The sequence below is a fragment of the Streptopelia decaocto genome, assembly GCF_964273445.1.
Source record: "Streptopelia decaocto genome assembly, chromosome: 5".
NCBI classification, from domain to species: Eukaryota; Metazoa; Chordata; class Aves; order Columbiformes; family Columbidae; genus Streptopelia; species Streptopelia decaocto.
The window spans coordinates 6333915-6361122 of record NC_138659.1 but is presented as its reverse complement, the minus strand read 5'-3'; the positions used below and the strand labels follow the sequence as shown (position 1 = coordinate 6361122).

Genomic DNA, 27208 nt, shown 5'->3' with positions numbered 1-27208 from the left:
CTGTTTCCTCTCGATAGGTCCTATCGCTTGCATTTCATCCAAGGCGATAGCTGCAGCTGACAGCACCCTGTGCAGCACAGCGCAGCGCAGTCCGACCCTTCAGGGACCCCCGGTGGCACCGCACACCCACCGCTCCCACCGGGGACCCCGCCGCCCCGCCCCGCGGGGAGCCCGGCCCCGCCCCGCGCATGCGCGTCGGCCTGTCCTCTTGTCAATAAAGCTTGAACAAGCGCCGCGCGGGCGGGCGTATTTTTTTTTATTATTTTTTTTTTCTTTGAACGAACTTTATTGTTCTCGCGGCGCCGCGCGCGCGGGGATGCGCTGAGGCCGCTCCGCCGTCGGGGGCCCCCGCTCCGCCCGGCCCGGCCTCGGCATGTCGGGCAGCCGCCCGCCGCCGCACCCCGCCGCGCCGCCCGCCGCCACCCCGGCCTCCTCCTCTTCCTCCTCCTCCTCTTCGGCGGCCATGGCGCCGGGCTCGTCTTCTTTGCAGGCGGCGGCGGCGCGGCCTGTGCTGGTGGCGGCCGCCGTGTCGGGCTCGGGAGCGGGGCTGGCCCGGCTGGCGGCGGCGGCGCGGCCCGGCGGCGGCTCCTCGGCGGGAGGCGGCGGCAGCGGCGCGGGAGGCGGCGGCAGCAGCAGCAGGAAGAGGCCGCTGCTCACCCCGCTCTGCAACGGGCTCATCAACTCCTACGAGGACAAGAGCAACGACTTCGTCTGGTGAGCGCGATACGTGTCGCGATAGCGGCCCCGCGGCGCCGCCATGCCGGCGGGGTGCGGAACACGGCGGGGGGACGGAGCGGCACCGCGGGGGCTCGCTGGGGCTTGAGAGGCTTCGGTGCGTCTAATTATCCTCGAGGGGTTTGGGGTGTTTTCGCCCCGTTTTGTGCCTGTTTGCCGTTTGGCCCTATGTAGCGGTGTTGGTTTCACCCTCTCTTGTGTTTTTTAAGCCAAATCAGGTTATTCCCGGCAGGTTCCTCCTTGGGTACGCGCCGGAGCAGCACAACTTCTCGGAAAGGACCTGCAACCGGAGATGTTTCCTCATAACGTGTTGACATGGCAAGGAAACGTCCTGTGTGTTTGGGCGGGGACCGGGGGGGCTCTGGTCTCCTCTGGACCCACTGCGCTGCCCCGCTCCAGCCCCTGCAAGAGCAGCCAGCAGAGGATTTTGTGCCCCTGTGGATGGAGATCCGAGGGGACTCGTGGTGGTTGATCAATCCAGTAAAGCTGGTGTGGGTTTGCTTCCCATGCTGGGAAAGGTTGGCTAGTTTGAAACAGCAATAAGGTTTGCGCCCCTCTGGCACCTCAAGTCAGATGGGTGAGAAATTTTGGTGTTGTGATGGGATAAAGATTTTTCTTGACAGTGTTGAGGTGCTTTCCTTCTAATGTTTGGCTGCAGCTCATAGCTGGAAATAGTCTTTCAGCAGAAGTCATAGACTAAGGCCCTCTGTTGTGTGTGGTTTGGGAACTTGTTGGTAATTTGCAGTTTTAAAGAGGCCCCATAGCTGATGGGTTTCAAGCCTCCTAACTTAAGGAGTATGTTTGGTTTTTATAGCTGGTTGAATATACTAAAATGTAAGAACAAAAGGCAGGGGTAAACATTTGCACCTGAGAGACAAGCAGTGAGGAGATATTGGAGAGAAGCTCAAGTTGTAGGGAAGTTATGTATTGGAAGGAAACAGATTAAAAAAAAAAAGGAAGATTGCTTTGTCTGACAGCTGTGACTTATAGGTGAGGGTTGGTTGTTTGGCAACTCCAGAGGACAGGTGTTTTCTCAAAAACCTGTAGACGTGGTTTTACAGCTTTGTAACCTGTCTAGCAGAGTAGATAGGAAATATCCCTGCTGCTAAAGCAAGAACCTGAAGCTGCTAAAAAGTTAGTGGCAGAGAAAACAGTAACTATTTCTTCTTAGTTATAAGTAATAATAACAATTAGTACTTCTTACTCTAAGTAGTGTTTGCTCAGCAGCAGAATTGGGATGAGGACACACAGCAGTAATCAGCTGATGTCCTGCCCTGGCTGAAAGCTCTAGGCCACATCAGGTGGATTTAAGGGCATGTGGTGTGGGGTTTCTGTTGGTGATGGGGGGTTGGGGGATAACTTGATTGCAAATGCTTGAGCCCCTCTGTTCCCTCTGCAACCATTGCTCCCCATCCCTTCCTGGTCAGCTGTCATTTCCCATTTTGCTGTCTGTCATAGAAATTAGGGTGTTTGAGGGGAAATGACACTTGTAAGAAGTTTGTAGGCCAGCTGAAATATTTTAAAGACAGTTCAAAAAGCTGAGTTTCTTGGTTTTGTTTTTTTTTCTTTTCCTGCAGGGTAACTACTGTGTATGCTTTGAGGAGAACATGTAATTAGCTGTTTTCTCCTCATCAAGGAGTGCTGCTGACTGCATGAAGTGAGAGGAAAAAATCACTGAGTAGTAATCAGGGCAAAATATCTTCTCTTGTCCCCCTCTTACCATTTACAAGAGAGCGATATTGAGCATATTGAACTGCAGGTCCAAAGCTTTAAGAGCAGACATTATAGTTAACTTCCCTGGATTCTTAACTGCTGTGTATTTCTGTGGGCTGTAGGGCTTGTTCTTGCTTATTATCACTAGCTTCAAATTATAGTGTTCCTCTTTGTTTTTTTTCAGTTAGCAATACAGTTACGCAGTACAGAAATAAACTCAACTGTGCAAGTCTGGAATTTTGAGCAATGTCCAAGAAGACAGAGGGGTGTATGTGTGTGGGGGGCATTTAATTGATTTAAACAAGTTTTGTATATCTCAGTGTGAAAAGCAGAAATTTTCCATATGCTTTTTTTTTTGTAAGGACACTTTCAAGATGCTGCCAGCTGCAGGGAACATTTGCTAATTTTCCTGAGCATGGGCTGTGAGTTGCTGTTAGCTACGGCATAAACTCAGTGGTAGATTCTGCCTGTACCAGACTGAAGGTGGGAAAGAGTAAAGAAGTTTGGGTGAGTTTCAAACACCAAGGTGCAAGTGGAAAATCCTGTAAATAGTGTTAATATGTGCAACCTCCCTGCCTGTCTTCTGGAAGTGCTATCTCAGCAGTGTGAGGCCTGGGCTTTAATGTAAATGTTGGCATAGGTTGCTAGTCTGTGTTGTGAAACATTTAGTAAGTGTGTACCATTTGTGGTGTGTATCAGCTGCTGCCTGGAAATGTGTAACTCTAGTCAGGAAAGCAAATAGATCTAACTGACTGGACAATTTTGTTGTGAAAGGGGAAACTTTTTGTTTCTCTTAGTGCAGGATGTAGAATTTAAAGGTAGTTTGTGCTGTTGGTGTAGGCAGGCCTCTTTCCACTTGCCTGGAGAGCATCTGAAGGGGAACCCTCTAATCAGATGATTTTCTGCTGTCCAGCAATGTAATTGCTTATGGTTTTCCCAGGTCTTACATTAGCCCTCTCAATTAGTGGTTGTGTAAACCCCTTTAAAACCAGTGACTCTCTGCTGTGCTCCCTGGATGAAGGGGATGCGAGTTAGGCTGTCTCTCCAGCAGCTGCTTTGTGCCAGTGCTCAGGCAGAATTCAGTACATAGAGAAGAGGGGATGTTGCATGCTGAGCTGGAGAGGTACACCCAGCAAACTCAGGGGCTGTGTGCTTTGCTTAATGGTGGACTTGCAGGTTCATGGTTTTTTTTCCTCAGGTGACTGGTTACCTCTTAGTGTCAGGTGTGGGCTGAGTGTAGTTGTTCAGGTGCTTGTAGTCTGGCAAACCTCTTCAGTTAGCAATGCTGCAAATTAACCCTGGAGGCTACCAACTAAAAACACAGCGAGCTGTTTACGTACTGTGTGCAATGGTGGTTTTATAATCCATGGTTTTATTTGATCTTCTTACATATATAGTAATGGCCGTGATCTTTAACCTGACCGCCTTCTCTGTGAAGAGCAGAGCCTGCAGCAAGTCCTGCTCTCTTCGTAGACCAAAGAGGTGCAGAATAGGAGGGAGAAACCGTAATGGGTCTTGTTTGCTGCAGAGCAGAAGGAAATTTGAAATGTCTTTAAATTTCAGTGACCACTTGAACCAGGTGTTTGGATAGCAGCAGGGTGCCAGTAGCACTCTTGAGAGGTGCCTTGAAAACAGCTGGCAAAACTTAAGAGGTGTGAACTTGGTTAAAATGATTTTAAAATGTTTGAGTTATACCTCATAGAGAAAGAATGGTAAGCCTTCGCAGTGCTGGATTAAAAAACAAACAAACAGCTGTATAGTAAATAGGGCATCAGTATCTGGTAAAGAACAGTGATATTTTTGGCTTGCTGAAGTAATATGCATCATTTTTACCTGCTTCTGCTGCTTAAGACAAATGGAGAATAAGAGCTGTCACATGCAGAGAAGCCTTGATTTCACTACACCGGTGCTTCTCAGTTTTGGTGTGTGCTACAAGCTGTAGCGTATCTCAAGCTCCCATGGCTCCAGTACTTTCTTAACCTTCCCTCTGTGTTAAATTAACTTAAAACAACTGGTGCAGAGCAACTTCAATGTGTTACAGCCAGCTTGGCTTTGGTCAGTATTAAAAGACATCAATCTTGTTTCCACTTGTAAATCAGTGAGCATTTGGGGGGAAACTGTTCTTAATGGAAACTTCAGGCTCTGTTAACGATGACCCTGGCACTGAATGGCTGCGTTTGCTGGCTCTGATTGCTTTTTCTCACCTATTTTGGCTCTGTCACTTCTGCAATCAAACTAGTATAAAGAAGAATAAGTTTGGGAACAGTGGTCTTGGGTGAGTGTCATGTTAGGAGGTAATCTTCCTATTCGTGCTCTAATTTGTGGTGTCTTGTTGTAGACAGAGGAGCCTTACAGCCCTGTTCGTTGTTGTTCTTTTTAGAGGCAGGGCATTAGGAGTGTGCTGGAAAAAACACATCTGGCCCTGTGGGAAATGGCAGTTTTTAGCATGATACAGAGAGTGTGACTATGTTAGTGTGACTAGAAAAAGGCAAAGAATTTAAGCTGCCCATCACCAGTGGGAAGAAACCAGCCTCAGGCATGCGTATAACCAGAAGTCTCTGACTTTCTTTCTTAAAGGCCAGCTAGTAGAGTACAAAGGTGCCTCATTCTCCTTTTATTAATCCACCATTGTTGGCGAAGTTTGATCATAATTTATTCTAAACAGTGCCTTGAAACTAAAAACACTTTTAACTCAGGTGTAGTGATTTGAACCTCTGAAGTTGGTGCTACTCAAGGTGAATGTCCAGGAAAAGTCTGCGAGGGTGGAAGAGGGAAAGGTGTCTATTTAGAGGCTTCTTTTGAGGAGCAGAACTGGTGACTCAGTTCATTCAGAGAGTAGCTTTCTGGTTTGATTAGTTTGCCTTTATATTGTGGTTACACAGATGATTTGGTAAAATACTTAAGGCACCCTGGTTTGTATGTGAGATTGGACAACCCTTTCAACGCATCTATGTTTTCCAGTTTGGTCATTTGGAGGGGGATTGCATTGGCAGGGGCCACAGCTTCCCCTTGATGGGCTTAAAAATAAGTGTTTATTTAAGAGGTGTTTCCTCTTTCCTATTTTTAAATGCCTAATTGGGACAACAAATGTTAGTACCCTCTAAAATGGATGGCAGAAAGGGGGAATGACTTCTGCGGAGTGCTAACAAGGGGATAAACTGAGGTGCTCCTCTCCCCTGGCTGCTTATTGCAGTCTGATCTGGGTTTTTTGATCTTGGATTCAAAAATATTTCTGCTTTTCAGAAGCTGTTAACAGTTTATTAACAGCTCATTCTGTGGGAACTGCCTTGTTGGCAGAAGGTGGGAGGAAGCTGTTCCTGAGGAAAACAAGTGCTGGTGGAAACCTCACTGAAGTAAGATTGGTGTGGAGTGAGAGGAGAGCATTTGGATCTCTGCAAGGGCTTAAAAGCCAGGTGAAGCTTATGACCCAGCTGGTATGTGTGATATGTGCAGAACTGTGACATTGCTGTCCCCAGCATCTCAGTAGATAGCTGGTGAAGCTTATGACCCAGCTGGTACATGTGATATGTGCAGAACTGTGACACTGCTGTCCCCAGCATCTCACTGGGTAGCTGGTGAAGCTTATGACCCAGCTGGTACATGTGATATGTGCAGAACTGTGACACTGCTGTCCCCAGCATCTCACTGGATAGCTGACCAAGACCTGAAGAAGAGTATGTGATAGCATTATCTTACCAGGTGTCAGGGACAGCAGCCCTAGGAGTCACTGGAAGATATACCCCTCCCCTCCTTTCATTTGTGTTTCATTTTCCTTTCAAACATGCCACAGCCACTTAATGATGAGACCGATTTCTTCCTCTACCTGTCTCACTGGATTCCTGTGCCTCTTGCTCAGGTTCCTGCACATGCTTCAGCTCCCTGCTTGGTCTTTGGCGATCCCTCCTGGAGAGCTGCCTGCACTTTGCTCACTAACAAGACTTGGAAAAAAACAAAAGCCCTTGTTTCCACAGTCCCATATTCTACTTTTCCTGTTCTCTTTGTTTTTTTTTTTTAACACCATGCTTGACAGCCTCAGCCCTGGCTGCAGCCTGACAGTGTTCTGCAGGCACACCCCCTCCTTGGCACCTTCCTTCTTCTCCTGCTTACTAATTCTTGTTCTCATGACATCATTACTATTTCTGTTCTGCTCTGGCTCTTTGTGTTGTGGGGTTTTTTTAATTATAGATAGCTATTGGCTGAAAAAAAAGGAATGATAAACTATTTTTGGTGTCATTTATAAATATCTGTTCATGTAAAAACCAGTTTTTTTTCACATTGTTTTGAGACCTAGTACCAGATGGTTTGAAGGTTCTTCTGCAGCCTTGTTTGTTGAAGGTACTCTGGCTTTGTTTGGGTGGTTTGCAACTATTGAAAGCTTCAAAAGTGAATGCTTACCTGGTTTCTAATTGTAGCAAACTTCCGCGTTCAAAGAACTGTTGATTGCCCTTTTGATCTTTATACTGGCTGGTTACTGCTGCACTTTTGTGTCCTCTTTCATTTTACAAACAGAAAATATTACCTAAGCTTGATAAGGTGTCTGCTTTGAATTAATAATAGTTTCCTTCATTTTTTTAACATAATAATAGAAATCTGATTTTTTTCTTTTGTTTTCAGTCCAATCTGTTTCGATATGATTGAAGAAGCCTACATGACAAAATGTGGACACAGTTTCTGGTAAGATTTTTCTTTTTGCATCGTGCAAAATATCCACCTCTTAGAGCATGTGTGGACTGATCTTACTGTGAATCCCTTTCCTTCCGAGTTTTTGTTATTCTTCTGTCCTTGCACTGAAGAAAAAGGTTGAAATGAAATTTTTAATAATGAGCACCAGTCAGATGAAAAAAAAAATCTTGGTGTTTAAAACAAAAGAAGTTGTGCCACTGTATTTCCTCTGTAAAGGAATAAAATGCTCATTAATTGCTGGTAGCATCCATTGCCCAGACTCGGAACAGTTTGTCACCTTACTGTTGACAGTGGAAGATGTCTGTGACCAGGCAAAGTGGTGGATTCTGCATCTGTAGAAGTCATGTGAGTCAGTGTTGGTGTTAGCAGGTCCTTCTTGCCTTTTGCACGACCATATACAGTTTGAATTGGTTTGCACGTTATCTATTGCAATTCTCAAACTTTTTGAGAGAGAATATGCTTCAGACTTGTTTCTATTGTACTGAGTTCACCCAAAGTCTGCTTGTGTTTTGGTGTGTTATCTCTGGCTGACATATGGAAAGTGCAGAAGTACAAGAGCCCTCCAGGGGCAGCTGTGGAATTGTCTGCTCCTCGTCTTCTAAACTAGGGATAGGAATAAATGTTGAACCATGATGTTTTAATGTCTCATGTTCATTATACTCTTATGGTGTCTATTAACTAGGAATAAATCACCTACCTTTTACAAGAAGTAATACTTCAGTAGCCTAAAGCACTTCTTCAAGCAGAAAATTTTATCCTGTGATCCATAACATTTTTAAAAAGTCCAAGATGAGAGGCATTCCAATGTCTTTATTCAGAAACAGTTGTCAAATGTTGTATGTACTTAAATACCTTTGGTAATTCTGGCCAAGAAACTTTGCTGTCCCTCTACCATAGCGCACTCTTAGTTAATGTTGGAACATTTTGCCTCTGCTGTAGGATCTTGATGAAGCAGCTGGCAACACACAGGTTATCAATGGTTGATGTTAGTTACCCTGTGTTTATATTTTGTTCCTTCATGTTTGCTCACTTGTTTTTTCTTTTTTTTTTTTTTTTGTTTTTAAACAGCTATAAATGTATTCACCAGAGCTTGGAGGACAATAACAGATGTCCCAAATGCAATTATGTTGTGGACAACATAGATCATCTTTATCCTAACTTCTTAGGTAAGCTCTAGGTTTCCTTGAACGAGGAACATCTTAGTTGTTAAGGAAGGCAGGCACTTGTAAATTTGGCCTAGAAATAACCAGCTTCTGCCTATTGAAAATAAAATCCAAACGTCAGCCCTTGGGTCTACTGTGGCTTTTATATAAAAAGTGGTTAGTAGTATGAATTGTTAATACTCCACTGCCTCCAGCAGTTCCGTATGCGAGTTACAGCACTGAGACTGACTTGCTGCTGTTTGCATACTAAGAAAAGCAAAATGAAGATGTTTTTCTAGTGGCTAGACATTTGAATCTCTTTATTTACTTGCGTTTTCTTGCACTGTTGTCTGTCTAATAATCAAGAACATGCCCTGTTTACAAAACAAGGACACTGAAGGAGGGGAGGCTGAATTATGTATTGGACTATTTTGGCTGCTGCAGTGATGTCCATGTGATTTATGTATGTGTGTAAATCACATACAGAAAAAAATACTTTTATGCATACATATGTGCAATCCTAACTGGTTTCTTCTTAAACAAGGGAGGGAAATCTTCCTAACTGGAGATAGAGTTTAAATCTTTGTTATGTGGATAAAATATCAAAGGAACAAATTGCGGTATGAAATATCAAAATTAAATCAAATGTTGATTTTATGTGCTAGGGTATCCATTTGATAGTAAATAGATTAAAAACTGCAGTAGCCAAGGAATGCTTTAGCAATGGGCATCCTGACTTAGATCTAAGCATGTTGTGCCAAAGCCAGACACCTACATTCCGGGGCTTCACGCCTGTATTGTGAGGGAAAACGCACATGAGGAGGGGGGAGAACTTATTTACGTGTGTGCAAAGGGTTGAGGTTATCTCTTTTTGCACTATTCACTGAATTGGTGTGAAATAAAACAGTAGCGAAAATATACCTTAAAAAATGCACATAGTAATTAAAGGAAAAAAGTTGTTCTATTTCCTGAGCTTGTGTCTGGCCTGTAGCAAACTAGTTAATGTTTTATCTCCTTCATGCTCTTCTGTTATATACTTCCGCTTTGGAGTTGAAAAGCTTTGTCAAAGAACCATGGGTGCTTAGAAAAAGGAACTGAAGCATTTTGGGGAATGCGTAGGCATTGTTTTTGATGATTTTTTTTAAAAAAATATTTTTCATGTACTTCACCAAAAAAGGAATAAATTGGTGAGAAAAAATTGAGACATCTACTGTTTTAATTACTGAGGAATTAACTTAATTACTGTGGAATTAATAACCAAAGTAAAAATATTGAGGTAGACTTTTTCATACTTTTTTGTGAACTTTAAATCCAACTCTGACATCGTATTTATTTATGTTTCTAGTTAATGAACTTATTCTTAAACAGAAGCAAAGATCTGAGGAGAAAAGACTCAAACTGGACCATTCAGTGAGTAGCACCGTATGTTCCAACTTTTTTACTTTATATTTATTTAATGGTTCTGTACAGCACTTGTCATAATGTGGCTTAATTTAGAAGAAATTACACTGTTGAGCTGATGCTTTAACTTGCTTTATGTGGGAATAATACCCGTATCAGTGGCACTAGATCCCTTCAACCTTATTAACTCTCATTCTGCCTGCCAGCAATCTATGTGCAGAGGCAAGCTGTGTTACCGTAGCTAAGTGTCATATGATGTATTGAAAATAACCTGGGAAACTACCCACGGAAGCACACTTGTTTAAAGGTAATAATTTTCATTCAGTGTTGGAAATTACAGCTGCAATGAGAGTAATGGATGATTAGAAGTGCCACAGGCTTGTCTGGTCATGTGCAAGAAGCCGCGTTCTGCAGGGAAGTTGGAGGAAAGCTAATACCAGCCACAAGAGGGAGAAGGATGCGTTCTAAGTGCTGGTGTTCTGGCTCCGATCCCAGAGAAAACTGCCTGGATATCTTCTAGGCTTACTTAATGTCACAGAATCAGAGCATGATCTGTGTTCCCAGTTCATTAAAACCCCTGTACAGCAGCAGCGGATGCTCTTGTACATTAAGATCAAATAGACTATATGACATTAACCAGGAAACTTGTGTATTTGTCTCGCTATGTCTAGCTTCCTTGGCTTCTGTAATTCGTAAATAAGGTTGCAAGCTAATATTAAAAATCAAGGACCCCCTGTTCTTTTCAGTTTAAAAACCCAATTTGGTTTCTGCAACACAGTCCCTAATTCTTTCAGCAGTTGTATGCTATAAAAAGAGCATGCTTTAAGGATTCATTGATTTACTCATGCTAAGCTTTTATATTCAATATAAAATATGCGTATACCATACCTGGTTTAAAATGCACACAGTTGACCTGAAGGCGTGTACAGTAATTTCTTGGGAACAGGTTCTACTTTCTTATAGCACACACTTCAAAACTCTGCCTGTAGATGCACTGATGTTAGATAACAACCAGTAAGTGGACATCTAGCATGACTTTATGTCCAACACAGCATTGTCTACGTTGTGGCAGCAAATAAAAAGTACTGACCTCTCTGAAAAGAGAAACTTTTGCTGTTGTACCGGCCTCTTAATGTGCCTGTTCTCCTCTTGCATTGCTTCTGCTATTAAGAGAAGTCACTCGATACATGTTACCACAAACACACTGTTTCTTTGTCATGGATTTGTCTCATTAAGAAATCAAGTTATGGTATCATTGAAGCTTTCAGAGTACTTTAGCAGTAGTACACTTTACTAGTACATTACTGTGTTAAAGTTTGTGTCAAATATTTTTGTCTTTAAAATAGTATTTTTGTGTGTGTGGTTATTTCAGATTGAAACTGGGTTTTTGCCTGTGTGGTTTCCACATGTTCTGCTGAGGGTTGTGTAAAAAGTTGTGTGTATGGATGTTACATATTTTATATTAAGCTAGCCAATACAAACAGGCTACTAGTACTTCTTAGGAAATATCTGGTTTAGAGTGAATGGCGTTTCTAGTTCTAACAAATCTGAATATCTTGAGCTAGCGACCATAGGTTTTATAGGGCAGGATTTTTAAAATCAAGCTTTGTTTCTTGGAAGGCCTAAAGACCATACAGCTGCTCCTATTGGTTCTCAAGGCTTTGTAATGTAAGGCTATAGTACCATTAACCTGTTATCTTGGTTTTCCTGTGCTAAAAGGTTATTTATTTAATTGATTTTTTTACTCTTTCCTGGCAATGGGAAGAGCTGACAGTCTGTAGGGAGGGATGGTAGTAGCTGTATCTCTGAGGAATCCTCACCTCTAGCAGGTTGAATGAGAAGATCATCCTGCTGAGCTCAATCTTCTTTCCTGCTCACACATTTCCCGTGAAAATGCTCTTAAGAGGAGTAGTGTGGGAGGTGAGAATAGAAAAGATAAGCTGATACTACCTTCTTCCATTTGAATTTATCATGAGAGCTTTACCTATTTGTTAAAAAAATTAAAAGCTATTGCCACTTAACAGTATTTCAGATGTAATCCAACTCAGCTTGAAAAAAACATGTTTTCTTTTTTCTTTCTTCCCATAGAAACACGTTCTCAGAAAGTAGGGCACAAATCAGATAAAATTGTGGCTGTGAAATAATCGCTTCGTGGCAGCACCAGCTATGCTCTCATAAAGCTCAAATATCTTCCAAATAAGATAAGCAGTTACACAGCAGGATGAAAGACTTATATCCTGTACGTGTGGGAGAACTGGGAATTTTGATTCCTGAAAATGGTTTTGAAATTTTTACCAAGAGATGAAGTACTATATTGTTGCTTTTAAGATTTGTTGCTGGATGTAGCTCTGAATGACTTGAACCCACTTTCTCTCCAATGTCTCTTGTTTTCTTTATAGAATGGCCACAGGTGGCAGATAATTCAAGATTTGTTGGGAACTGATCAAGACAATCTTGACTTGGCCAATGTCAACCTGATGCTGGAGCTGCTGGTGCAAAAGAAGAAGCAGTTGGAAGCAGTAAGAACTTTCTTATCTTACTTAAATGAACACCATTGACAAGTTAGCAGCTTTTTTTTTCATGCTTTTATCTTCTTGAAGTAAGATTCGATTACTGAATTAATTGCTGAGAATTTTGTCTTGCATTTTAGTGTTGAAAAGTTGTTCATCTCACTGACCTTTGTAGCAAACTAACATTTTGACTGTGATGCCCTTAATGTGCTTGTAGTGCTGCTGCTGGCAGGGTTGTATAAACAAGCAGGGAAAATGGAAAAGGATAAGAGAAACTGGCTAGCAGAACAGAGAAATGCATATGACGATGTTTGCTAATTGACTATTGCACAAGTAAATGTCAGATCTTTCTTGGTAATAAGCAGGAAGAAGTCCAAAATATATAGGTTAAGGAGTAAACTCAATGAACATGTGAAAAAAAATTCCATCTTTTATTTTTCACTGGAACTGATATAACCCGAGTGACTGCCGTGCCTGAAGACTTTTCTCAGTATTTAATGCTTGAAAGAAAAGTTCAAATGTCTTATCAGGCTGGTTTGAGGATTTATACAATATGAAGCAAGCTGTTCCTATGATTTAACTAAAATGTTTTTAGTCTGGGATAGCTCTCGTGTGTTTGGCCATTCCATGCTGTTGGTCTCAAGTGACCATTTTCCAGTTAGGAGAGCCAGATCTTCTCAAACTGGATTACAAAATTTGGCCTAGTGAACTTTGGGTAGGAGGTTGGACTTTGATGGTTCTTTAAAACAGGTGAGGAAAAGTTGTATTGGGAATGGCTTATCTTAATTCACTCTCGCGGAGTCAGTATTAACAAAACTTCTGGTTCTGATGGAAGGAAAGTAACCCAAGAATATGTTTACTGACCACTAGCAAAACTGTTTTGTTACTGTATCACATGGGGACTTGTACATAAATTTTTTGTTGTGGTTCAGTGAAGATGTGGTGGGAATATGGTTTCTAACTGAAGAGTAAAACCTCTTTTTTTCCCTGAAGCTTTTTTTGTCATTTGTGAGCAATCTAAAACAAAAGAAGGCACAGGACTGAGTATATGGGTGCTCTGAGAAGAAATATCTTTTAAAGATACCAAGCCTTAAAAACAAACCACAACCAACCAAGGAAAACAAAACACAAAAAACCCCAAAGAAACAGACGAAAAACCAAAACCATGCCTGACACTTAAAGAACAATTTTAAAACATTTTTCATTTCTGGTTTTACTTGCTTCACTTTCATTATCATCACAGGGTGGGGAGGAATAAAATAATCTCACAAATTTGTAGTCTTGCATCCTCATCTCTTTTCCTGTCTCATCTGTCTTTAATGGATTCTGCATGCTCCTGTGTCTTGGTTCTCTTTGAGTATATGTTCACAGTCCTGTAATAGTAAATATTTTGGTAGGTTGTGAAAATAAACCACACAATACTGGGATAGAATTAGGGCTACATTAATATTGGAATGTAGTTTTTATTTTTCTTTCCCCTTGTGCTTCTCTTATTTTACCCTGTCAAATTTTGGCCAGTTTGGGTGAAAATATTAAGCCAATGGTCGAGGTAAATGACCTGTTTTGGAAAGATGGGAAAAGGATGTTTTAGCTTCGTCAGTGACTTTACTGTTGTCTTCCACTCTTGAGAAATGTTCAGCAGTAATCTCTTTACATAGATACAAATGTTAATTTTGAAGTGGGGTGGTTTTCTTATAAATACTTAATGCTTTAGTATGTTAAACATGAAGTGGATGCTAATGGTCTTCCAGGGTTGAAAATGAGCCTGTGAGGAACCTGTATTCCAAAATGAATTTCAGATGCTGTGGCCAAAAACACAGAAAAGCATTTCAACTTACTAGTAAGTGTTCAGTAACACACCAACAAGGGCTGTTACAAGGTTTTCTGTCTTCATGCAAAAAATTGCTGTAAACCAAACAAAACCTTAAAACCTGTGAGGCAAAGTAATACTACCGTTCTTAAAACAGCCTTAATAAGCTATTTTCTCTTCCTCACCTCTCAGTGAAAGCTGTTTCTGTGTTGTGTGGATTTCTGTGTATAAAAGGAATGTTCCTTATTTACTGTGTTACAGGAGTCCCATGCTGCCCAATTGCAGATCCTTATGGAGTTTCTCAAAGTTGCAAGAAGAAACAAAAGAGAGGTAACTTGCTTTGTGTTTCCATGGGTGAGGTGGTGTCTGCTGCTTTCTACCAGTTCATGTCTGCTTAAATTTCTGTTTAAGTGATATATTAGCCTGGCATTGTCTCTGCAAAGAAAAAGGCAGGATGTGCTTGGGGAAATCTCAGGCAGAGGACATGTGGGTTTTAAGGAAAATTAATCTCTTTACATGTGACAGCTTCAATTTTAAATGGCTTGCCTTTTTGTCTCACAATCGTGAAGCAGGTGGGAAGAAGGGAACTTGAGGGTAGAGATTCCCCACTGTAAATGTACATTGAATTATTGAAACGAGATTTTTCTGTGATGGGGAAGGAGTGTAACTGTCACTCTGAAATTTTTTCTTTTTGTGTATCAAATGCCATGACTAATGCTGTGTCATAGAAGAACAAACATTCTATGTTTCTTCCATATGTGACTGAAAATGAGTGTCTCAAGTGGTTTCCATAATCACCTACACAGTCTTTCATGATTTGGGACTTATCATTTATAATGTAATACAATGCAAAACCCCTAGTACTAAAAATATCCCAGAAATCTAGAAAAACAACTGTGAAAACAGCAAAAGGACAACCTTTTTTGGAGGTCATGGCTTCTAATGAAAGATGTGAAGAATGTAAGACCCATCAGTGTAACCTGAACTATGTAAGGGCAATGGGTGTAATAAGCATTTTCCTGAATGGATTGAGGGTCTGGTTGTGGAGCCATCCCAAAGCAAGTTGTTCAGAGTCTGTCCGCCAACGGATCCCCATGGCCTTCTGACCAGAACCAACAGCAGCGATGGAAAGGAACTAACCGAGGGGAAAACTGACTCCAAGATAAAGCCACGTTTGCTGAGTGGGACCTACTAGCCATAGTGTCCAGTGAGAGGTGGTGAAAATACTAATGGTCAGGATTCCTAAATATCAAAGGAGAATGTACATAGGAGAATATCTTAGCTATCTACAGATGTCAGTGAAGATGAAATGGCACGCTTCCGTTTCTGATTCTGTTTAGCATGAAGCATACTACCTGTTTGGTCCTTCATGGTTGGAAAAAAAGAAAAGGAGGAATGTATTACTCTTTTATTTTGCTTAAACAGCAAAGACACAAGTATTGCTCAAAACAAATGAGGTATCTCTTAGCTTTCATTTTTTGAATGCTGGTGTAGTTATTTTATGATGGCTTAGTTTACAAGTAGCTCTCAGATCTTTAGAATATCTACTTTCATTTTCTTTGGGACAGTACCAATAAAGTCAATGATGACTTTGCTTTCTCCTCCCCGGGTGTAACTGAGTTGGAATAACTCTCACAGAAGGAGGGGCTGTTGACACCTACTTTAGTTGGCATGTGTTGAATGGGAAGGATGGAGGGAAGGGAAATTGCATAGCTTCTGGTCTATGACCTACTGTAGCACTGTGTTCCATCTCCGACTATGACTCTTAGCACCTGGGAAACCTTTCCCATCTAATCTACATCTGCCCTTTGTTTTACTAATAATGTCCAAGGGTGGCATCTCTCCTTTGAGGCTAAAGAAACTTAATTTTGGCTGCAGATGCTCTGAATATGACATTGGCAACTTCATGAAGCCTCTTGGGCCATGTAGCTTATTTCATATCCTCTCTGTCCCAGCTTATGTGTTCCCTCTGTTGCCAGGACTTCCTCTGATGTTATTTCTTACCCCTCTTTATATTCCAACATGAAATGCCAACTGTCACATCTCCAAAGACTTTTGTGCAGGCCTGTCAGTTCTGTCCTTGCCATAGTGGTTAGTGTCTGGCCTTGTCATTTATTTTGAGGGAAACGGGGCCTTGTCAGCCTTGCTTCTAACAATCTTTCTTTTTACTTATAAAGATAAGAAACATTAGAAGCACAGAAAATACAGACCAGTCAGCAGGACAATTTTAGAAAGATATCAAAATCTGTCTTCAGCAATCAAGCTATACCCGTAGAGAAAATTAAGCGAGTTGGTGCTTCGGAGTTTACCATAATTTCTTTTGGTGCTGTTAATAGGTGACTGTTTAAAAATAAGAATGGAATTGAAGGAACATGTGTGGACCTTGGAACATTTCTGTGATGTTTTGACCACAGCTATGAGTCAAATCAGCAGGCTTTATTATGTAGAGGAACGCTACCCCATTTTTCCTTTCCTAATCCAAACCTGGTTCTAGTAAAGATAACTGCAGGGCAATTGCAATTTCAATCAGTAAACCATAACTGCAACAAAGTGCTTAATAAATTAAAATAAAACTGCTTTTGTGTGTGGCTGAGAGTGCCTCATTCAAATCTTTTGTTGTTTAAAGGAATGTAGAATTGCCTGGTAACTCTCTTTCCTAATATGCTTCTGAATATAGCTTATTACATGACTTTATTAACAGGTTTTATTTATTATATGATTTGGTTTCTTACACAGAGAGTAGGTACTGTGTTAGTTAATACACATATTGCCTTAGATTTATTGTGCCTGTATAATATGTTATAACATGTTCAGGGTATATAGTCAACCACCTCTAACACTTCTTTCTTACTTCACTCATAAGTTGTGTGTTTTTTTTTTTCTCCTGCCTTCATGAAATGATGAATTCTGAGCTTACTGGAGGGGGTGTAGAGCTGGAAGAAAGCTGTATCTTTATAGCCTTGTACTTAAGAATTCAGAATGTTGCTGTAGTCAAGTATTTTGACAAATGCCTCTTTCTTGTGCTTTCATCATTTCTCTAGAAGATAAATGTGAGGTTCAGCACCTGCAGAAGTTTCTATTAAAAATCCTGTTTTGATCTGTTCATAACTTTCCAAAACATTGATCTTTCAAGCTGAAATCTACTGCATGTTTTTTGCACAAAGGTATTTGCAAGTCCTTTTTCATTTAAGTTTATATATTTTGTTTTGAACCTATGGCAATATGACAAAAAAACCAAATTCTTTGCAATAGTAATATTAAAAAAAAAAAAAAAAAACTTTGAAAAAGATTGAAAACAAACGGCTAAAGCATGAAAATACTTTTTCAACAAAATACCAGACTCTTTCGGAGGGGAGAAATGTATTGATAATCCAAAATAGTTGGTTGTCTCCAAGGCAAACTTAGCATGGCTTTGTGCCTTTCCATATGTATGGACAGTTAATTTAATGCACAATCTTTTTTGATCCAGCAGTCTGTTTTGTTGAAATCAAAGATTCAAGGAGTCTGGAAGGTCACATTTAATAATGAAGTACTTGACTTTGTGTTTTGTTTTTGGTTTTTTTTTTTCAAAGGAAACCAAGTGCAACAAGCTGTGACTTTTTAAGTTCGTATTTTCATGCCAGAGTTTTGATACCATTAGCTTAGCTGCGTTGCATAAGTATTTGTGCAAGTTTAACTTTTCTATGATCACAAGTTCACTCATCTTGAATGCTCAGCAAGAGAGCTGATATCAGTTAATACAAACATTTGTCCCTGGTTTTATAGTTTCAACTCAACTCAAAAAAAAAGGCTTACTAACTGTCTTGTCAGGGATTTGAATGATACCAAATGAAGTTAGACACCACTATATATATCATGTATAATTTGTCCTAAAACATTGTTAGCTCAGCTACTTGATGGAGAATGTTTGTTATTTCTGTGAAGTAGCACCATTGCTTACTGAAGAATACTGAGCTTAATGATTAGTATCACAAATCAAATTCTACAACATACAGGTGATATTCCCCAGATGCATTCATGCTTCTCTTGGTGGCTTTCACTTTATTTTTATGGTTTGTGGGCTTTTTCTTTTTAATAATGTCATATTAAGTCTCTCAAGTCTAACAAACAAGACCTTTTTTGTGTCTGCTAAAGTAAGGGGGCTGTTTTCAGCTGCCGCACATCCTGGGACAGAGAAGTCGTCCTGAAATGTCTGAGGTTTGTGGCACTGAGCCCTGCTCAACATTTCAGAATCATCATCGTTCTTTTCAGCCTCAAAAGCACGTATCTATCCAGCTGTCTTCACTTACTGCATATTTGTGAGCATGTTAAATACAGAAAATATGAGGAGTTATTAGTTATTGTGGGATAATTGCAGGGAATTATAAGCATGAATTCTCCAGGGATGTCATTACCTTGTGTTAATCACTTCACCTGTCAAGTCTTACTGTTCTGTGCATACACACATGGATAAACTAATGAGTAAGCAAGAGGAGGTGACAGAACTAGAAGTCAGTCATGCTCTTATGTTGTCATATAGTCTTGATTACGTTCCAGGACTCCTGAGGTGAATTTATAGCTATGGTAATCTCTTTCCTATCCGCTGCACTTAAATAACTGGTATTTTAAATCTATTTGCATTTCTAAGCTACTCGGTGAGAGATGTGAGCTCTGACTGCAGGGATGATAAGCCCAGGATGCAGTGAGTGTATGAGCAGCGAGCCAGAGATTATCATATAAGCATCAGTCTATAATAGCTGAGTCTCTTTACTGCAGTGGAGAGGTCCTTCCAAAGAAAAAGAGGGGGCAACCTCATACTAGGAGCAAAGTAGCAGATACAGTGATGTATTAAACACTAAGGCGATTAATCTACATGTTTAGACAGCTTTGTTCCCTGCCCTGGATATCTTTCTCTTGTGATACTTTTCTATCAGACCTTATCGGTAAGCCTTCAAAGCATCACCCCTGCAACCCAAATGGGAGGATTTAAGTAAGGGGCAGGAAAATTCAAGATATAAAATGTGTTTTTGATCAGCCAGGCACCTCATTCTTCCTACCCTTAGGAATTCTGTGTGTTAAGCAGCTCAACCAGGATGTTGTTCTCAAACCTTTCTGTTAGGTCTTCCCCAGCTAAGAGGAAACATTTACCATTTGGAGGAAGTATCGATCAAGGAAGAAATACTTCCTGCAGATCAATTTGTTATAGGTGTACTGCCCATGTGTTTAAAAGGCTTGGATGCCCCATTTTGCCAATGGAAGTAACTTGCACAGGCTTGGGTGTTCCTGTCTTCATACTGAAACAAACCTCGCACCTTATTCCACTTGTGCAGAGGCTTTGTGACAGTGAAGTGTTATGTCAAAATAAGTAAGATTTGCAATTAGTTTAAAAGGCTAGTTTCTCTCTAAGCTCTGAAGATGGTTTCCTTGCCATAGTTGCCCTGTATGTTATAACAGACTCTGTATCTGAAGCAGTAATAGAAGGAAAACCCAGATACAGACAAGAATTAAGTTGGTGCAGAAGTAATTGCAATTTTTGCATGTTTGAAATTTGGCGTTTGATATTGGATGCATTCTTAAATAAATGTGGTTATACATAATTTCAGTGCGCTTTTCTTGCTTTGTTTCTTTGCTACTGACTTACTACTTGCTGTTTATATTTATTTTAGACTATGGAAATGATGTTAGACAAAAAGCAAATCTGAGCGATTTTCTTATTCGAGTTCAAAGTTGGGTCGTAAAGCAGTGGAGACAACTTGCAACATCAACAACATCTTTGGCCCAGGAGCTGCTAACGAATGTACAGTGCGGTGGTGGTTTGAGAGCCTTGAAGATGAGGAGCTCAGTGGTGACCAGGAGGAGGTGGGAACACACAGCTGAGAGCAATTGTTGAAGCTGGTCCTCTCACAACTACATGAGAAGTTGCCAAAGAACTCGACATCAACTGTTCTACGGTTGTTTGGCGTTTGAAGCAAATCGGAAAGGTGGAAGAGCTTGATAAGTGGGTGCCTCATGAATTGACCAAAAATCGAAAAAATTGTCGTTTTGAAGTGCCGTCTTCTACGCAACAACAACAAACCATTTCTCAATGGGATTGTAACGTGCAACAAAAAGTGGATTTGATACAACAACCAGCAATGACCAGCTTAGTGGTTGAACCAAGAAGAACGTCCAAAGCACTTCCCAAAGCCAAGCTTGTACCGAGAAAAGGTCACAGTCACTGTTGGGTGCTCTGCTGCCGGTCTGATCCCCTGCAGGTTTCTGAATCCCGGTGAAAACGTTACATTGGAGAAGTCTGCTCAGTAAATCAATGAGATGCACCGAAAACTGCAACACCTGCAGCTGACATTGGTCACCAGAAAGGGCCCAGCTCTTTTCCATGACAACACCTGACCACATGTCATGCAACCAACGCTTCAAAAGTTGAACAAATTGGGTTATGAAGTTTTGCCTCATCCACTGTGTTCTCCTGACCTCTCACCAACTGACTGCCACCTCTTCAAGCATCTCAACAATGTTTTACAGGGAGAACACTTCCACAACCAGCAGGATACCGAAAATGCTTTCCAAGAGTTTGTCAAATCCTGAAGCAGGGATTTTTATGCTATAGGAATAAACAAACTTATTTCTTGTTTGCAAAAACATGTTGACTGTAACGGTTCCTATTTTGATGAATAAAGATGTGTTTGAGCCTAATTATGATTTAAAATTCATGGTCTGATACTGCAATTACTTTTGCACCAACCTAATAAAACTGGTTTCTAGAGAGAGAAATGGATCTTACTTGTAGAGTTGTCATTGAGGTGTATTGAGTTCTCTGGGAAGAAATTAATTTGACTGGGTACCTTTAGGAGAGGTTCAGCTATTGACATGTGAGTTTGCACTGAAGTTTGTTAGAGCAGTAGTTTATGGAAGAACAAGAAGTGTGAAGAAATTGTGTTGGATGGATGGAGTTGTGGGATAGGATGAGGGGATTATCTACAGAGACTCCCTGATTTATTATCCTCAGCTGGACAGATTATACTTTTTACCCTGTCCTGATTGGTGCAATGGCTTTGTGTGTAGAAAACAACTTCTGCTGTTCTTTGCTTGTGCAAAGTGACCAGGTTGAAGCCTCATTAGTAGATAGCCAGCTGTAATCAAACTGACAGTGATCTGGTGTTTAGCAATGTGTAAGTTCAAATGAGTATTTCTACCCTTATGTGAAAATTCAGTAGCTTGGTGGGTGTCTCTGAGCAACTCTTAACCAGGGGATTTCCCTTCATCCACATAGTCCAGGGCTGAGAATTCTTTGATGAGCTCTATGTGTAAGCTTCATACTCAAACTAGAGAGTTTTGGGGGTATTACCTTGTGGCTGTGAAAGGGCTTTAGATCTGAAAGGTTACCGAAAAACAATATGAGAGCCTATGTTTCCTATGGTGGTAGCTGTGTTTGACTTGAATGTTTGAAATCCCTTTTCCAGACATTATAAGGAATGCTGCCTGTTTTGAGGTTGTTGTTTTTCTTTTGTGTGTGTGAAACGTGGGACCAGAATGTTATACACCTGCTTATTGTAGTTCACTCAGTGGAGCTGGAGTGATGAAGTTTAAATTGAATTGAAGCCTTCTCCTTGCCCGCTTGGCCTTTTCAGTTCTGGGAAAACATCTGAGAAGAGAGTTTATAGTATTTGCTTCTATTTTAGTGAATGTTTCAGTGTTAGTTCCAAGAGTTTTTGCTGACTTAATCTGAAGTTTGACAGGTGTGATTCTACCCATCATTGGGACAGGACTTGGCTTGCTCTCTGTGCCCAACATAGTGAAAATCAAATTAAGGACCCATAAATCTGGATATACTGCAAGGACTATAATTCAGTTAGCTTTCCTTAAATGTCCCTCAGTGGCTGGCAATTATAAATCAGTAGTCTCATTTTTCAAAGTTTAATTGGAATGAATGCGAACTGATTTAAGGTCTTTGACAGATTAAAGCTAAACCATGAAACACTTGAGCCAGACTACCAAAAAAATCTCAGTGTGGGCATTAGTAATTCATTCAATGCTAATAGTACGAGAAGACTCTTCCTAAAATAAGCATGAAACACACTTGCGTAGTTTTTAGACTTGCTACTATTGGATAAGTTTATGGTAGGTTCGAATTGCTTGTCTTATTATAAATGGAAGGAAAAATTAATAAATGAAGTTCCCAAGCCTGTACTTTTGGCTCTGTGTAATAGTTAATAAAAGTTGGCTGATAAGAAGGTCTCTGCTCTTGTTCCTGTAGAAAAGATCTCCTATTTATGTGATGGCAACAACTGTCAATTATTTTTCAGTTGTCCAGTTTGACTGTAAGCCAGTATGTTGTAGAACAGCTGATATCCTTGCTGTAATTTTAGAACTAAGTGGTTTTGTAACTTCCTTTTAAATGGGATTTATGAAAGTGGGGGACTAGTGGTATTTGTCTGCTAGAGCTGAGTATGGGCAGGACCGGTGCTGTGCAAATGTCACTTAACTTTATCACTAATCTTGGAGCTACAGCACCACCTGCTATTCTTGCTGTAGGTTTCACAAGTGAAAATGGAATTATCTGTTATGGTGTAGTGGTTTGTAAATTATCTGTGGCAGTCTGGTTTTAAACCATTAAACTTGTGCTGTCTCTGACTCAAATATAAATGGAAATCTTCAGAGTAGAGAGATTAGGATGCAAAAACAATGTAATCTCATTCCAAAGAAGAAGCAGCCGTGTTAGACATAGGTGTGAACCCAGCAGTCCTTTTGTCTGTCTTCAGGGACAGAAGCTTTTTTTTCTATATGTTGGAAAGGTAGATTTAAATTGTGGATTATCTATTGCAGAGCACATGGTGAATGTGGTTTTGTTTAAGCAAAACTTCCTGCCACTTAAAGGATCAAGCTTAAGCACTCAAGTGAATAAGTCTTTGGAAGCAGCTTGCCAAATATTCTTGGAATATGTCACACTAAGTAATACATCTTGCAATACAGGTAGCTTTGCATTTGGGCAATTTAAGATTCCGTTGTAAATTCAAAGAGACAAATTTGTCTGGCCTTTAGAGAATGTTTTGTGCTTAATAACCTTTTGGTGGACTTGCCAAGTTGGTAACAGCTTCAGGTTAAATGCCACAGTGCTTGTTGTCTGTAGACTTTGATTGTGAGTTGAGGAGAGTCAGATGGGCTTCCAGTTCTCAATTTATTCATTAGAATTGTGCATCTTAGTGATCCAGACTTGCATTGGAGCCAAGTTTTGTCTGCTTTAGGTCCAGACTTGGAGCTTTCACCTGCAGAAGCATATGTTTGGAGCCCTGCAAGGCTGGGTTTAAGCTTTGCATGTGTTTGGATGGGACACGTCTGCTGAATGTGGGTGGGAATTAGAGCTGGAAAGCGGTGATGCTCTTCCTTAGGTGTGAACAATCCCCAAGTGTGTGGCTTCACAGATGAGTGAAGCCACGTTACTGACTGAAAAGTAACTGCAAAAACCTGAAAAAATACTATGTGTGACACACAGAAGGGAAAAGGGATGTTGGCTGGTGAGAGAGGAAGTTCCCTGTGGACCCTCTTGGGAGCAGCCCTCAAATTGTGGGTTATAGTGTCATCCAAGGTAAGTGTCTCACCTTTGAAACAAATGCCATGTGGCACTTGCTTGGTGCCAGGGGCAAATTTCTTTGTGGTCATAAGAGGTGTTTTGGTCAATCCAAAAATTTTGTCAATGATTTGAAATTGTCAGTTGGCATGTTAACTGCTAGCAAGAGAGGTACTCTTGATACTTTTTAGCAAAATATTTTCTATTTTGTTGAAGGGTGGAATGATGACTGTCTCTTTTGTGGTGGTTTGTGTTTGGAAACCAGTTATAGATGCCTTGCATGGAAGATACTAGAGGAACATAACAGTACTACTTTGAATAATGTTGGTGTCTTTGATATCAAACTACCTCATGTTCTTGTTTGGCACTGTTTTCACAATAGTGTCTTTGTCTTAAATGTGGGTTGTGTGCACACTTATGTTCATCTACGCATATGAACTTTCTGTCTAGTGACTTTTGAATCGTGTAGCCGTTAAGATAGTTCAGGTTCCTCTCTGAAAAGATTGACATTTATCTTGCAGTGCAGATTGATTTAGACTTCTCTTCTTCTCTTATCCACAGCAATTGGAGCAGATCCAGAAGGAGCTAAGTGTTCTGGAAGAAGATATTAAACGAGTAGAGGTGAGGTGCCCAGACATTGTTCTGACTCTGGCAATTTTTCATTTTCATCAAGCTGTCTGCATTGCTTGTGGGGCTGCTGTGTTAAATTTATGGCATTTGAGTCAGTAATGGGAAAATGAACAGAAGATGTTCTTTCTTTAATTTGTTCATTTAGTTGATGTGTGTGAGCTGCAGGTTGGTAAGAGGGAGCTTTGTTGAAACGTGGCTCTTCTGTAATTGTCTTTCCATTTCTTTGTGTTGGTAGTAAGTATTATAGAGTAATTGCTGGAAATCAGCAGCCAGTATATTGATCATAACTTAAGATTTCTGTACGTTGCAGTGTTCTGGCTATTTGACCAGGTTGTTTAAATATTAGTAGCATGCCACTCTTAAAATGGGGAGGTATTGGGGGGTGCACAAGAGAGATGTAATGCAGAGACTGGGTAGGAGCAGAACCAGCTCCTGCTGCATGTCAAAACAAGCAATCTGCTACCTCCTGATTATAATTCTTTTAATTCCTTACTGACAGGGATCTCTTGAGATTTCTAAGAATTACTCTCCAAGTATTTGTAAACCCATCAGCTCATTCTTTCTGCCCTTGAGTCTTTAGGCTTCTCCTTGGTCCTTTCCTCTAATCATTCTAGTGTTTTGGAGTAGGAAACTGATGTTTCGGGAATGCTTCCTCCCGCCATGTCTCTAAATAGTCTTCCCTTAAAGCTTCTTGAGAATCAGTTTGCAGGTTCGCATCTATTGCTCATCTCGAGCAGGCAGCAGGAGCCCCCAGCCATTGCCCAAAAGCCTTTCAGATTTCTTCACTTCCGTTTCATATGCATACAGATGAATTATCAAAATATAAATAGAACTGACAACTGCAGGAACTTCCTGTCAGCTGATAGCTACGCAAATTGTAGCTTGATAGATAATAACAGCATTTTTCAGACCTATTTCCCTAAATGCTTCTTGGCTATTGGGAAATAAATATACCTTAGCATGTTTCCTTGAGAGTGGTATGACAGGTCTTCAGATCTAGGAGAAGTTATTCCCAAAGCTGTGGGATCCCTCAGAGAATATCTGGCTACCTGCTTTTCTGCTGTTTAATCAGGCACTTCAGTGGGCTGCAGCTGGGGTTCATATCTGGTGTGTGACAGTGACCTTGGTTCTGACCTCTAAACCCTGGGATTTCACTTGTCACAAATATCCTGCTTTTCTACCTGACAACTAATGGGCACCTAGTGGGGATATGAAAAGCACCAGTAATGTTGTCCTGGAACCCATTGCCCCTTAACTAATGAGCTGCAGCATCCTGCGTAGCTTCCATTTCTCAAAGAGGATGAAAGGTGCAGTCTCATACTGGGTACACAGCAGTGATTTAGTCTGGTGGTGACAAAGCCAGGTTTATGTGCAGGGTTTTGTCTCTTGTGTACTCGCCCCACGGAAGACTGATAGATCCTCTTTTAAGTCTGGAGCGCGATGCCACCTTTGCCCTCTCTTCTTGTGGCTGTTCTTGCCCTGACCCATATCCAGCACTATTTTCTAGTCGTGAAGGTTATTAGATAAAAGTTTGTATGTATCTCAAAAATGCAGTTACAGCTTGCTCGTTCTGCCTTGTTTAAAGGAGCTGCTGGGTTAGAGACAACTGAATGCTAACCACATCCTTTCTTTTGTTTTTTGAGTATAAACTCCAGAAATGCCTCTTTTGGGGCAAAAAAGCACTGCAGTTGTAGGATTTCAGAAACCCAGTTGGAGTGATATCTGAAAAAAAAAAAAAAAAATCAATAAATTTTTGTTCACGTATAGTGAAGACTTCTAGGTGAGAGTTGAATATATGTAGGTTAAATTGGTTATGTGTTTGGAAAAACACAAAATTACTATGCAAACACTGTATATTAGAAGGTGCCGACTGTTCATGTTTTGTCAGCTTTGCTGTAACGTGGCTTTTTGTTCCAGGAAATGAGTGGTTTGTACTCCCCGGTCAGCGAGGACAGCACGGTGCCGCAGTTCGAGGCTCCCTCACCTTCACACAGGTACGCACCTTGCAACTCAGAGCTTGGATTTCAAGCTGTACGTGTTGCACTGTACCTGCTAATTGTCTCCATGCCATGCCCAAAACATCAGCAAAACTAGGTTTTGAGTACCGTGCAATATTTTCCTGTTCTGTTTTGGATTGATATGAACTTCATGTGAACAAATCAGCGAAGAAAAAGCCATCTGGGTCTGCAGTTGGATGTGCCGTCTGCTCTAAACCAGATGCTGCGGGAAGCTTATGGTTTTAAATTTAGCGGGGATTACTTAACTGGAGCTATAAGGCTTTGCTGTGGTATGAAATATTACTGTTAAATACATGCTACCTTTTCTGAACATTATGCCATTCTGCTTGGCATATGAAAAGTCTTAATTTTGTATGATATTGGTGTCCCCTGGCTTCCCCACTCAGTGTGAATGGCTAAGGGTATGGGTTCAAAATTTAAAATTTACAACCTATTGATTATGTTTATCTACTGTCTGTTTTGATTTAATGAAATGCTTTTCCAATAATGTTTTTAATGTGGATTTTTTGCTGGAATATTGCCTCTTATATCCAAGTTGCAAGTGCCAGAGTTTGAAGTGCTCTTCTCCTTTATAGCCATGTTTTTTGGTTGTAAGAAAGCTCTGATTTCACAGGGCCAAGTTACTTAGCTAAATGATCATCTCTCCTACATCTTAATAGTAGAGTTCTCTAAATGGTTTACTTCTATTATAAAACTGTGCTGATACCTTTTCCGCAATTAGCAGCTCTAAACCTAATAACCCAGAAGTAAGAAAAAAATTATCAGGTTTCTTCCCCTGCAGAGACTTAATGCTCTAGTAAGGAGCCCAGCAATATTGGCTGGGATTTCTTACCAGGAGGCTATTTCTGGACTCCGGAACCAGAATCTCTCATATTTCCGTGAAGCTCTGGCTGGCCCTGAGGGAAAGGACAGGAATATGGCCAAGATGGATGTGAACAGTGTTTGTTATTCCGCTCTTCATTGCTTGTTTAATTTTTTGGGGTGCAGGTGTGTTTTTTGACATGGGTTATTGCTGTTATGCC

The 27208-nt window shown here is 40.8% G+C and overlaps 1 protein-coding gene across 2 annotated transcripts in view; it reads left to right on the top strand.

The window, feature by feature from the left end:
• The first annotated feature begins 200 nt into the window (after positions 1-200).
• Positions 201-27208, top strand: part of COP1 (COP1 E3 ubiquitin ligase) — a 125033-nt gene continuing 98025 nt past the window's right edge. Inside the window, exons 1-8 of one of the 2 annotated variants that reach the window (XM_082052638.1) lie at positions 201-714; positions 7063-7122; positions 8200-8297; positions 9619-9683; positions 12074-12193; positions 14256-14324; positions 24100-24159; positions 26086-26162. In XM_082052638.1, the coding sequence (XP_081908764.1) occupies positions 374-714; positions 7063-7122; positions 8200-8297; positions 9619-9683; positions 12074-12193; positions 14256-14324; positions 24100-24159; positions 26086-26162 (890 nt within the window). In that variant the 5' untranslated portion in view covers positions 201-373. Of the gene's footprint in view, positions 715-7062; positions 7123-8199; positions 8298-9618; positions 9696-12073; positions 12194-14255; positions 14325-24099; positions 24160-26085; positions 26163-27208 lie in introns of both variants that reach the window. The other variant, XM_082052637.1, reaches the window with a different exon arrangement.